The following is a 14,799-nucleotide window of genomic DNA, read 5'->3' on the forward strand; positions in this document are numbered from 1 at the left end:
GAACAGAGTGGTTTGAGACACCTGGTCTGGGGAGGAGAAACTAGGTTGTCATCATTTTTCTCCCCATCACCAACAAGGTGAGGCTTCAGGGAACAGGACAGCGGCCTCCCAGTGGAGGCCAGACCCACCTACACCAAACCCCACCCCTCCCTGCCTGATAACTGTGTATTTACCAGAGCAGGATGGGCTGTGAGGAACCAGACAGCCTCTCCTCCAGACCAGCGCAGCCCCCGGTTCCAAGGCACCATCAGGTATCAGTTCTCCAGTTTTGCATTTTCTAATCTGATTCTTGGTCAATTCTTATTTTATATATACATTTTTTCTTCCTTTTCTTCCTCTCATTTCTTCCCTTCTCTGATTGTTGGTTTCTTTAAGCAGACATTTTTAATCTATTCTTTTTACATCTCTTTCATATCTCCTTCTTCTCTATTTTCCTGTCTCTCTCGGGATTAAGCCATATAATTTCTCTGATTTTCTGCCTGGTCACTTTTTTTTTTTCTTTTCTTTTTCCCCACCCCTGTCATTTCTCTCTCTTTGTATGGGATAAGGCTTCTTCCACCACCCTCTCCTTTTTAAATTTTTTCCAGGGTTTCTTCAACGCACAAATCAAAGCACACCTGGTGGAAGGTCCAAACCACCACTACGAATAGGGAGATAAAGCAACCAGACTCACAACAGAGAGCATGCAACACACTCCAAAAACACCTCCTGAAGGGCCAGTCCCAGGACAGTATATGACCTTTTTTGAATATAGTAGTGCTCACAGGTACAGGACACATAACAAGTTATTAAAACATATAAAGGACAGGAAACTAGGTAACATAACAAAAGAATTCTCCTCAAAAGAAATTCCAGGAAGAAATGACAGCTAGAGGATTGTACAAAACAAATATAAACAATATATCTGATCAAGAATTTAGAAAAACAGTCATAAGAGTAATAGCTGGGCTTGCAAACAGCATAGAAGACAGCAGAGAATCTACTGCCTCAGAGATCAAGGAGATAAGATACAGTCACAATGAATTAAGAAATGTTGTAAATGAGGTGCAAATGAGGTGCAAAATAAACTAGATGCAGTGACAGCAAGGATGGAGGAAGCAGAGGGGACAATAAATGAAACAGAAGATAAAATACAGAAAATGATGAAGCTGACAAAAAGATAAGAAAATACTAGACCACAAGGGGAGAATTAGAAAATTAAGTGATTCAATGAAACGTAGTAATATCTGTATCACAGGAGTTCCAGAAGAAGAAGAGAAAGAGGCAGAAGGTTTACTTGAACAAATTATAGCTGAGAATTTCCCTAATCTGGGGAAGGAAGCAGACATCCAAATCCAGGAGGTACAGAGAACTGCCATCAGATTCAACAAGAAAAGGTCTTTACCACAGCATATCACAGTGAAACTGGCAAAATACAAAGATAAAGAGAGAATTCTTGGGTGACTGGATGGCTCAGTCAGATAAGCATCCAACTTCAGCTCAGGTTATGATCTCGCAGTTCGTGAGTTTTAGCCCCGCATAGGACTCTGTGCTGACAACTCAGAGCCTGGAGTCTGCTACGATTCTGTGTCTCCCTTCTCTCTGTCCCTCACCCGCTCACACTCTCTCTCTCTTTCAAAAATATATAAACATTAAAAAAATAATAAAACAAAAGATAAAGAGAGAATTCTGAAAGCAGCGAGGGACAAACGGGCTTAACCTACAAAGGGGGTAGATACATAAGGATAGTAGCAGACCTGTCTACTGAAACTTGGCAGGCCAGAAAGCAGTGGCAGGAAACATTCCACGTGCTGAATAGGAAAAATATGCAGCTAAGAATCCTTTATCCAGCAAGACTGTCATTCAGAATAGGAGAGATAAAGGCTTTCCCAGACAAAAACTGAAAGAGTTCATGACCACTAAACCAGCCCTACAAGGTATCCTAAGGGGGCCTCTGTGAGTGGAATGTTGCAAAGACTACAAAGGACCAGAGACATCACCACAAGCATGAAACCTATAGATAACACAGTGACACTAAATCCATATCTTTCAAAATCAGTCTGAATGTAAATGGACTAAATGCCCGAATCAAGACATAGGATATCAGAATGGATAAAAAAAAAAAAAAAAAAAAAAAAAAAAAAAAAAAACAAGATCCATCTATATGCTGTCTACAAGAGATTCATTTTAGACCTGAGGACACCTTCAGATTACAAGTGAGGGGATATAGAACCATCTATCATGCTACTGGAAGTCAAAAGAAAGCTGGAGTAGCCATACTTCTATCAGACAAACTAGATTTTAAACTAAAGGCTATAACGAGATGAAGATGGGCATTATATCATACTTACGGGGTCTATCCATCAAGAACTAACAACTGTAAATGTTTATGTCCCCCATATGAAAGCACCCAAATACATAAATCAAATAATCACAAAGCAATCTTATTGATAAGAATACAGTAATTGCAGGCGACTTTAATACTCTACTATAGCAATGGACAGATCATCTAGGAAGAAAATCAATAATGAAACAATGGCCTTGGACCACTGTCCAGATGGATTTGACAGATATATTCAGAACTTTTCATCCAAAAGCAGAATACACATTCTTCTCACTGGAAAAGAATGCACTGCACATGGAATATTCTCCAAGATAAATCACATATTGGATTACAAAACAGCCCCCAATAAATATAAAAGAATTGAGATCATATGATACACATTTTCAGAAACTTGAAATCAACCACAAGAAAAATTTGGAAAGCCTCCAAATGCATGAAGGTTAAAGAACATCCTACTAAAGAATGAATGGGCCAACCAGCCAATTAAAGAAGAAATTTAAAAATATATGGAAGCAAATGAAAATGAAAACACAACAGTCCAAACCCTTTGGGATGCAGCAAAGGCAGTCCTAAGAGGCAATTCAGGCCTATCTTCAAGTAACAAGAAAAATCCCAAATACAAAACTTAATCATACACCTAAAGGAACTAGAAAAAGAACAGCAAAAAAGACCCAAAAAACAAAAAAAAAAAAGACAAAAAAAAAAGCCAGAAGAAGAAAAATAATAAAGATTAGAGCAGAAATAAACAATATAGAATTCAAAAACAAAAACAAAAAACAAAAAAACAGAAGAGATCAATAAATCTAAGAGCTGGTTTTTTGAAAGAATCAACAAAATTGATAAACCCCTAGCCAGATGTCTCAAAAAGAAAAGAGAGAACGCCAATAGATAAAATCACAAATGAAAGAGAAGAGATCACAACCAACACCACAGAAATACAAACAATTATTAGAGAATACTACAAAAAATTATATGCCAACAAACTGGACAACTTGGACGAAATAGACAAATTCCTAGGCACCCATATACTACCAAAACTCAAATGAGAAGAAATAAAAAATTTGAACAGACACATCACCAGCAAAGAAATTGAATCAGTTATCAAAAATCTCCCAACAAATAAGAGTTCTGGGCCAGATGGCTTCCCAGGGGAATTCTACCAGACATTTAAAACAGAGTTAAGACTTATCCTTCTCAAGCTGTTCCAAAAATAAACAAATAAATAAATGGAAGGAAAGCTTCCAGACTCATTCTATGAAGCCAGCATTACCTTGATTCCCAAACTAGACAGAGACTCCACTAAAAAGGAGAATTATAGGCTAATATCCCTGATGAACATGGATGCAAAAATCCTCAACACGATAGTAGCAAATCAAATTCAACAGTATAAGAATTATTCACCAAGGTTGAGTGGGATTCATTCCTGGATTGCAGGGCTGGTTCCATATTCACAAATCAATCAATGTGATACATCATATTAACAAAAGAAAGGATAAGAACCATATGATCCTGTCATAGATCCTGGCAATAGATGCAGAAAAAGCATTTGACAAAATACAGCATCCTTTCTTAATAAAAACTCAAGAAACTGGGGATAGAAGGAACATACCTTAACATCATAAAAGCCATATGTGAAAAGCCGACAGCTAATATCATCCTCAATGGGGAAAAACTGAGAGCTTTTCCCAAGATCAGGAACATGACAGGGATGTCTACTCTCCCCACTGTTGTTTAACATAGTGTTGGAAGTCCTAGCCTCAGCAATCAGACAACAAAATGAAATAAAAGGCATCCAAACTGGCAAAGAAGAAGTCAAACTTTCACTCTTCACAGATGACATGATACTCTACATGGAAAACCTGAAAGATTCCATCAAAAAGCTGCTAGAACTGATCCATGAATTTGGCAAAGTTGTAGGATACAAAATCAATGTACAGAAATCAATTGCATTTCTATACACCAATAATGAAGCAACAAAAAGAGGTATCAGGGAATCAATCCCATCTACAATTGCACCCAAAACCATAAAATACCTAGGAATAAACTTAACCAAAGATGTGAAAGATCTGTATGCTGAAAACTATAGAAAATTTATGAAAGAATTTGAAGACACAAAGAAATGGAAAAACATTCCATGCTCATGGATTGGAAGAATAAATATTGTTAAAATGTCAACACTATCCAAAGCAATCTACACATTCAATGCAATCCCAATCAAAATTGCACCAGCATTCTTCTCAGAGCAGAACAAACAATCCTAAAATTTGTATGGAACCACAAAAGACTACGAATAGCCAAAGTAATGTTGAAAAAGAAAACCAAAGTGGGAGGCATCACAATCCCAGACTTTAGCCTCTACTACGAAGCTGTAATCATCAAGACAGTATGGTACTGGCACAAAAACAGACACATAGACCAATGGAATAGAACCCAGAATTGGACCCACAAATGTGTGGCCAACTGATCTTTGAAAAAACAGGAAAGAGTATCTAATGGAAAAAAAGACAGTCTCTTTAGCAAACAGTACTGAGAGAACTGGACAGCAACATGCAGAAGAATGAACATGGATCACTTTCTTACACCATACATTAAAATAAACTCAAAATGTATGAAGGACCTAAACACGAGACAGGAAACCATCAAAACCTTAGAGGAGAAAACAGGCAACAACCTTTTTGACCTCAGCTGCAACAACTTCTTACTCAACACATCTCCGAAGGCAAGGGATATAAAAGCAAAAATGAACTACTGGAACCTCATCAAGATAAAAACCTTCTACAATGCAAAGGAAACAATCAACAAAACTAAGAGACAACCGACAGAATGGGAGAAGATATTTGCAAATGACATATCGGATAAAGGGTTAGTATCCAAAATCTACAAAGAACTTACAAACTCAACACCTGAAAAACAATCCAGTGAAGAAATGGGCAGAAGACATGAATAGACACTTTTCCAAAGAAGACATCCAAATGGCTGACACATGAAAAGATGCTCAACATTATTCATCATCAGGAAATACAAATCAAAACTACATTGGGATAACACATAATACTGATCAGAGTGGCTAAAATTAACAACTCAGGATACAACGGATGTTGGCAAGGATGTGGAAAAATGGGAATCCAATTGCACTGTTGAAGGGAATGCAAACTGGTGCAGCCACGCTGGAAAACAGTGTAGAGGTTCCTCAATTAAAAATAGAATTATCCTACAAGCCAGCAATGGCACTACTAGGAATTTATTCAAAGGGTGCACAAGTGCTGATTCATAGGGGTACATGAACCCCTATGTTTATAGCAATGGTTTCCACAATAGCCAAATAATGGAAAGAGTCCAAATGTCCATCAACTTACAGATAAAGAAGATATGGTTTATACATACAATGGTATACTTACTACTTGACAATGAGAAAGAATGAAATCTTGACATTTGCAACATGAATAGAACTGGAGGGTATTATGCTAAGTGAAATAAGTCAGACAAGGACAGATATCATGTTTTCACTCACATATGGAACGTGAGAAAGTTAGGAGACCATAGGGGAAGGGAAGGGAAAAAAATAGTTTCAAAGAGAGAGGGAGGCAAACCATAAGAGACTCTTAAATACAGAGAACAAACTGAGAGTTTATGGGAGGGGCAGGGAAGAGGGGGAAATGGGTGATGGGCATTGAGGAGGGCACTTGTTGGGATGGGCAGTGGGTATTGCATGTACGATGAATCATGGGAATATACTCCCAAAGCCAAGAGCACACTGCATACGTTGTATGTTAGCTAACTTGACAATAAATTATATTTAATAAAAACAAACAAACAAAACAGACTAACTCTACTATAGCACAACTTATCATTAAGCAACAGTAATCAAGACCATGTGATATGGGCACTGGAATAGACAAATGAACCACAGGATCAAATACAAGTCCAGAAACAGAAGCCTGCAAATGTGAACATTTGGTGTATGACCAAGACAGGACTGTAAAGTAGTAACAAAGGGCTGATTCTTTCAATAAATGAAACTGCATCAATAGATATTCATATAAAATGTATGATCCCTACTTCACACCTTGAACAACTTACCAATTCCAAGTACGTACTAAGTCTTTATGTAAAAGTTGAAACAATAAGCTTCTAGAACATTACATAAGAAAATATTTTCATGTTGTGAAGATAGGGAACAATTTCTTAAACAGATTTAAAAAAAAAAAAAAAAAAACAAAAACTAACCACAAAAGAAAAGATAGAAAACTGAACTAAATTATTTTCACAGAAGACCCCATGAAGGGAGAGTTAAGAGAATGAGAGGCTGAAGACTATTGGAGATAACACTGAAATACATATAACTGACATTGTGCTCATATACAAAATATATAAAGACCTCCCACAAGTCAATGACAAAAATACAAGGAAGCCAATAAAAAAAGGGGAACAAAAGAAGTGAACCAGTATTTCAAAAAAGAAATTGCCAATGACTACCAGAATGGAGTAGATTATTACTAGGCAATTCAGTAAGAAATTGGAAACTCTGGAAAAAACAAAATGTAAAAAATGCTCATCATCTAGTAATCATAAAAATGCAAATTAAAACCATGATGAGACACTACGCACACCTATCATAATGGCTATTATTTAAAGACTAATAATACCAAATATTGGAAAGGATAAAAAGCAACATGAATTCTCCTACATTGCTAGTGGGAGTGTAAATTAACGTAATCACTTTGGAAACCTGTTTATCAGTATCTACTAAATTTGAAGGCACCTAGAAATTGCACTCCACATTACATACTAACAGAACTGCACATACATGTGCACTAAAATAATAAATAAGATTACTCATGGCAGCCTTCTTTGTAATAGCCCAAAATTTGAATTAATTCAAATATCCATCATAAAATGTTAAAATACATTGCGGTAAATCCATACAATGGAATGCCAAAGAGCAACAAAAATGAACAAACTACAAGTATATGATTAGCAAGATTAGCAAAAAACAGACATAAAAAACACACCCTGTATAATTCCATTTATATAAAATATTTAAAACAGGCAAAATTTACCAATGGTATTAAAAAGTCACAAGAGTGGTCATCTTTGAAAAAGAAGGAGAATTTAGTGACTGGGATGGAGAATGAGGAGGCTTCTTACACAGTGGTAATGTTCTATTTCTAGATCTGGGTGGTGGTTAAAATGGGCCTGTTCACCTTGTAATAATTCATTGAGTTTTACAATAATATATGTACTTTTCTGTAAGTAAATTATACCTCCAAATTTAGAAAATTAAAAAAAGAAAAAAAAGATGAAGCTTCAGCAGGTGCCACTGTCAGGTGACGGGTTCCATTCTAGAATTATAGGAGAAGAGCCAGAAGATCATTTATTAAGCTACAGAGGATCTTGAAGCTACATTCTTAAAAGTGTGTGCATTCCACTCCTGTTTAGACAGTATGAAAATCAGACAATGGCATAGATTTCTTGCTGTGTAAACCACTGCAATTAACTAAGAAAAGCACCAATCTGTTAATGTAAGAAAATACTTTTTTTTTTTTTTTTTTAAGTGCAATAGTTAAGGTATTTCAGACTGGCACAATTTAAATCTTGGTAATGCCTGGAAAAATCTAAGATTTTATGTAAAAAAAGAAATATCCCATATTCTGATCACACACCAAATGCCCTATCATCACGCATTAACTGTGAAGATCTTGTCTGTTTCAACAGAAGATACACATATCTTCACCTCTCTGGGGTGCTTCACAAAGAAATCAGCACCAAGAGCACAAGAAGAATGTACTTTTCGTATGGCCAGATGTTTACTCAAATTTTTGAAATGGGCAAATTTCACTGCAAAAAGAGTAACTAAGTTGATCTCTTTGAAAACAGAGTATATCCGTCTCTTAGCATATGCAGGCAATAAATTCAAATGCTAAAATAAACTCAACATATCTGTGTAAGGATCTATAAACATAGTAAAAACTGCAGAAAAAAAATATCTGCTAACATGTTTCCGTTTGAATAAAACATGTTACGGAAAAAAATTCTGCTACCATTCCTGGTCTTGAAGAAACAAAAGGTGCTATGGGATATGAATAAATACACATTGCTCCTTAAGTTGATAAGTTTCCAAGTTTAAGGACAATTTCTATGATGTTTTTTTCTCCTAAAACAAACAACTGATGATGCAAAGAAACAGACACTGTATGTACTTCATTTTTCACTTCAATTCCACCAACAACAGTGGGTTGATTAAAAGAAACCTCTGAATGACGACTCTCAACAATCTGAGTTTGAGAAAATAAAACTCGAGAATTAGGGCAACCGATTACACACCTAAGTGAAATGAAAATACTTAATGAGGAGTGCTACAGAGTCCCTATCAAAAAATTCCGTATTTCTAAAACATCATTTAAGAAAAGCCATATAGGGGCGCCTGGGTGGCGCAGTCGGTTAAGCGTCCGACTTCAGCCAGGTCACGATCTCGCGGTCCGGGAGTTCGAGCCCCGCGTCAGGCTCTGGGCTGATGGCTCAGAGCCTGGAGCCTGTTTCCGATTCTGTGTCTCCCTCTCTCTCTGCCCCTCCCCCGTTCATGCTCTGTCTCTCTCTGTCCCCCAAAAAATAAATAAACGTTGAAAAAAAAAAATTAAAAAAAAAAAAAAAGAAGAAAAAGAAAAGCCATATAATCACTGGGTCAGTGAAATTTAAAATATCTTTTGAATATTCATAAGGAAACTAAAAATTAGACAAATAATAATTCAATCTCTAATATATTACCATTGTAAATATTTTAATCTTAAACACCCCAAATTCATGAACATTTTATAAGAAGTACAAGAACATAATTTAGATAAAATGGCACGTATCATCCAAAAAGTTAAGATCTACTAAACTTCAGCACGATTACAACCAGGCCCACCACTCTAACATCTGTGTATGAAATTTGTTTTATAAACAAACAGTTCTCACCACTTCTTGCTTTTGGGTTTCATTAAGTTTTTCAGCTAATTCTTCCAAAGCCCTTTTTGTTTCAGCATCCGACCTAGGCAAAAAAAAAAATATTTTAAGTTGGCTGTTTGAAAAAATATACACAAACAGTGAAATATACAACATGTTATTACATAATATTCTACTGCAGTGGTTCCTAAATCTTAGCAAACATATGAAATACCTGGAGGACTTATTAAGACAGACCTCTGAATCAGTAGATCTGCAATGGGATCCAAGAATGTGCATTTCTACAAATTCCAAGTTGATGCTGATGGTGCTGATTTGGGAATTACACTTTGAGAACAAGCGCTACACTGGACCATTACCTTCAATAAACAAGTAGGTTGCAATATGTCTCATTTTAAATTAAGAAGAAAGGAAATCGGGGGAGGACTAAATGTGATCTCAAATCCTCTCTAGCAATCTGTAACCAAATTACATCAGTGTGTGCTGTACAAAGTCCGTCCTCATCAGCTTACCTCCCTATTACCTTTTTTCCTAACAGATTAATAACATACCTGATAAATAATGAAACAGCACTGAAATAATTACAAATAAAACCAAAGCCCGTCCTCTCTCACACCTCCTTAACTCTGGTTCCACTCACCACTGGCACCCATGCTCAACACTTCCATGCTTCATTCTTTTGCTGGTTAACTCCGCCATTTTTATCTCTAGACACTTTCAATTAACTCTCTGTTTTGAAATATTTAGTTCACTTATATCCCTCTCCAATTTCAGATACATTCATTACTATTTTTGGTTTTTCTACTGGTTACCTATGTAAATTACATAATATATTTATACCTCTTATGAACTATTCCATCATAAAGAATTGATGCTTTTGGTTATGTCCTATCATGTTTCCATTTTCATCAGCTTCATACCTACATTGTTAACAGTCTTGTGCTTTTGGTTTTTTCTAGAGTTTCTTATTATCTTTTGGCCTTATATGGCCCTTATGTATCACATTAATATATTTCTCTGACTTCTTACAGAATCACCTATTAAGAATCAACTCCATTCTTGTGGATTACATTCTTCTCAAAGGACACCTACTTCCTACTCTAATTTAGAGTGAATATTTCCTGGATTTGCTACATGGTTACCATTCTGGGGACTGCTTTCACCAAATCTCTGGATTAGTTTTATTATTTCTCATCCACCTGTATCTTACTTTTCCTTGGTTACCATTTTACTTATGTGTTCTTAGGTAATTTACTCAGAAAGAAGTTATCCTAAAGGTAAATATTCTAAGTCTTTAAATCTCTGAAAACTTACTTGCACCTCTTTCTTGGCTTTGTGGTTCTTTGTACCACTGGACTTCCCACATCTCACTAGCTGTTCCTTCTCAAGCCACCTCTTTTGTGTATATGAGACTTCTAATACTGGAACTTTTTGGCACTAAGCCCTGTCCTTGATACTCTCCATAAAGCTGCTAGATATTACCCATTTTCAAATACCACTCCTGTATGCTCACCACTCTTAAATTTGTATCTCTAACAGACACTTTTCCTTTAAGCTCCAGAGTAAACATCTAGCTGCATATATTACATCTGGATGTCTCACAAATATCTCACACCTAACATATCCAAGGCCAAACTCTTAACCTCTAGACCTGGCATATCCCTACCAGTCTTCTGTATCTCAGGAAGTGGAATTACCATCTACCCAGCTACTCAAATCAGACATCTGGGAGTCACCCTTGGTTTATTCTCTTTACCCCCCATATCCAATCTACTGCCATATCCTGTTTCTTCAGTCTCCAAAAATCTGTCTTAAACATATCTGTGTCCATCTCCTCCTTGCCAGAATCATGGTCAAGCAATCATCTCTCACATGCTAATGCAACAGTTTCCTAACTTGCCCTTCTCAAATCAATTTTCCACATGGCATCCAAAGTGAGTTCTGAGTTAAACTTTATAAATGCTTTCTAAAAGCTTGCTTTCCAGTACATTCATTATTCATATACCTTTTGCAGTAAATATCAAAAAAAAAATGAAAAATTAGTCATTAAATATCAATCTTTCTGAATCACAGAAAAACCTACATTTAACCTAGCAACCTCTTACCCAGTATTTTTATAAACGTAAATTAAGGATTTGTGGTACAAGTAAAGCAGAATTGGATCCGGATATCTTCCTCGTCTATTCACAAGAAAGTTAAGTCACCAATTTCACAAGAAACTTGACTTCTAGTTTGGCTTAAATAAAGTTTCTCTGCCTCACACATGCCTCTGGATCACACAAACTATTACCAGATGGTACCAGCTCATGGATCAGAAGATCCCCAGTCTACCACTGCACATCCAAATGACCACTGAAACCAATTAATGAAATCAAACCTGCAATTTCTCCTGGGTCTTCCAACAGGACAGATTCCTGAAATTCATGTTCCTAGTGCTTAATTTGTACCCTTCCTTCAAATGTGTAAAAGCTACACAATAAAGCAATCCAAGAACAGACTATACTAGAATGTTGACACCACTTTGCTTATTTTATCAACTTGTCAAAAATAAATACCTAGTTTTAAGTTAACTAACAAATACTGGTTTAAAAGAATGACAATACAACTCCATAATACAGCTCAAAATTCAGGAACTTAATTTCCTTATTCATACCCGCTATATATGAAAATGATTTGAACCACAGGGTGCTGTAAGTGGTAAAGAGCAAACACTCTGGGGCCATAACGCCTATACCTGAATCCTGACTCTACCACATACCCCATTTGAACGCCAACAAGCTGAGTTACTTCATCTCTCTACCCTTTTCCACATCCAAAAAATGGAAAAAATAATGATGATTACCTCATTAGGGTTGTTATAAGAATTAAATCTAAATCTGGCAAGAAGTAAGTGTTCCATAATATTAACTACTAATAGTAGTAATAGTAAGGTCTTTAATTCTTATTACGAAATTTCCTATGTTCCTCATTTAAAAGCAGGTAAGTTACACAGAGTACAGTTGATAATCACATATTTAACATTTATAGCTTTGACTCTTTTTGAGACAGCAACAAAAAACTGGTGTATGGAATGATTTTGTTAGATGGAATGGGAATTAGCAAGTGAACTTGGTAAACAAACTTCAATTCAGCTTTGTTGTTCCCCCATCGCTGCTCTAAAGAAGAACTCTGGAGAGTCACTCTAGAGACTGACTCTAGAGAAGGATAAAGACTTTGGTTTCCTGTAAAAATATGGCCTCCAAATGAAAGCCAACTGTCACTGCTAATGATGAAAATGAAAAGACAGTAAGGAAATTTTAAATAAAGTGATACTTGCTAGGCACTACATAAAACTGACAAAACTGTAGAGCTGGCAAATATAAACTACTCACTTTTGAAGATTTCAACTGAAAGCTAAAATACTGGATTCTACAATGGCTCATGTTGACAAATTCCAAACTATGCTTTTTTTTTTTTTTTTTTTTTTTTTTTTAAGCTTCACTGTTGGTGATCTGGTCTCCATCTCTGTTTCTCTCTCTGTCTCTCTCCAACTATTTGCAAATCAACCTCTTTGCTAAGGTCTCACAATGTATCTCTCCATAATGGCAGTACTCCAGTGAAGTAAGTTAACATGTTTTTAAAAATATGAATTTAATTTGTCTAACACTGAGTCACAATACATTCTAAATTCAAAGGATTTTAAACTGTCCTATTAATAAATTTTAAAATACTGGTATAAAAACAGCACTGATTTTGAATTCATGTAAACATATCAATTACAGAACTTATTATGTTCTTCTAATAACTTATGCCTCCAACAAAAACCATATTCTGCTTTTACCGGCTTCTTCTGGCAAATTCCCGATTGAAATCATCTCCAAGCCGAACTTGTTCACTGCTGAGGTCTCGGAGGGACTGATGAAAAGCATGAAACTAGTAAAAGCAAAACATAGTTATCCATTTAGGATTCTGTTTAATTCTTCCATGAAGAAGAAGAGCTTACTTTTTGCTGTAATGCCCAAATTTCATGTTAATAAAACATAACAAAATAAATGTCTATTCTGAAACATTTTTCCAAAGAAAAGCAACTTTTAAAAAGTTATAACATTAACCATCACATCCTCTATAGTACACTAATTCCAGTCCTTTTAGATACCCCCTGCCCCCTCAAAAAAGAGGTCGGTAAACTTTTCCTGTAAAGGGTACAATAGTAAATATTTCAGGCTTTCAGGATATATTAACTCTGTCAAAATTAGTCAACACTGTCATTTTAGCACAGAAGTAGCCATAAACAAAGGAGCATGGGTGGCGGTATCACAAAAGAACCCTCTTCAACTGGACCACATGCCATCGTGTGCCAACCCATGCTGCAGAGAAACTCTTGCCCACATGCACCAGGAACCATGTACAAGAATGTTTGGAGCAGCACTTTTCATAATGAAAACGCTGAAAACAAACACAAAGTCCATTAAGAACGGAACATATATAAATTGTGATATGTTCTCCCAGTGGAGTATAACACAACAATAAAAATGAAATGATCAAACCTAAGTACACATTAGTAAGGCTATAATGTCAAAAACATAACATCAATTGAAAAAAAGCAGAAGAAGATATACAGTATTATTCTATTTATATAAATTTTACACACAGGGAATACTAAACAAGATGTATGTATTATAATTTTTTTTTTTTTTTTTTTTTTAAAGCAAGAGAATGGTTACTATAAAAGTCAGGATAGTTGATAGCCCTGGGGAAAGGGGAAGTGTAAAAGAGGCTTTAGGGGTATAATAATGCTCGGATTCTTGGCCTGGATGGTGGTTACATAGATTTTCATTTACATTATTGTACTTTTAATTGTAAATATGTATACCATATATGTATCTGTATACTATAATTTACAATAAAAAAATATTTAAGTTATAGAGATTTGCAGAAACAACAAATCAATCCATTTCAACAAATGTACATTGAGCAACTAATCAGCGCCAGCAACCGTGGTAGGAAATAAGGGGTTCAGAATTTAACATGGGATATAGACATGCAAACAAATGACAAATGATGTGCAGAGCATTACGGAAAACACACTGTCTGGGTGCCTGAGTGGCTCAGTTGGTTAAGCATCCAACTCTTGATTTCAACTCAGGTCAAGATCTCACAGTATGTGAGTTTGAGCCTTGCATCACGCTCTGTACCATCGGTGCTTGGGATTCTCTCTCTCCCTGTCTCTCTCTCTGCCCCTACCCCACTTGCTCTCTCAAAATAAACAAACTTAATTTTTTTAATAAATCAGAAAGTACACTATCACATGAAGCTAAAGGTCATCTTAAGAGACTTAAAATAAGGAAGAACAATTAAAAAGGAGTGGAGGTAATACAGTGGATGAAGAGCAGACCATTCACTTAGGTTTTGCAATGATTTTCCAGCTTTGCAAACCAGAATCCTAGGACTCATCCTTGACCCTCCTTTACAATCATTCTCCCCCTCCCCAAATGGTCATCTGATCTTCAAGACCTTTCATTTTACCCACCAAATAGCTTTTAAGTCTACCC

At 35.9% G+C, this 14,799-nt stretch overlaps 1 protein-coding gene across 15 annotated transcripts in view; it reads right to left on the minus strand.

Annotated features, from left to right (window-relative positions):
- Nucleotides 1–14,799, minus strand: part of CEP128 (centrosomal protein 128) — a 401,019-nt gene that overhangs the window by 351,613 nt on the left and 34,607 nt on the right. For all 15 annotated transcript variants that reach the window (XM_045060322.1, XM_019833420.3, XM_019833423.3 and 12 more), the window contains 2 exons: nucleotides 13,089–13,180; nucleotides 9,281–9,353 (listed from right to left, as the gene is read on the minus strand). In XM_045060322.1, the coding sequence (XP_044916257.1) occupies nucleotides 9,281–9,353; nucleotides 13,089–13,180 (165 nt within the window). The remainder of the gene's footprint in view (nucleotides 1–9,280; nucleotides 9,354–13,088; nucleotides 13,181–14,799) is intronic.

The sequence above is a fragment of the Felis catus genome, chromosome B3, assembly GCF_018350175.1.
Source record: "Felis catus isolate Fca126 chromosome B3, F.catus_Fca126_mat1.0, whole genome shotgun sequence".
NCBI classification, from domain to species: Eukaryota; Metazoa; Chordata; class Mammalia; order Carnivora; family Felidae; genus Felis; species Felis catus.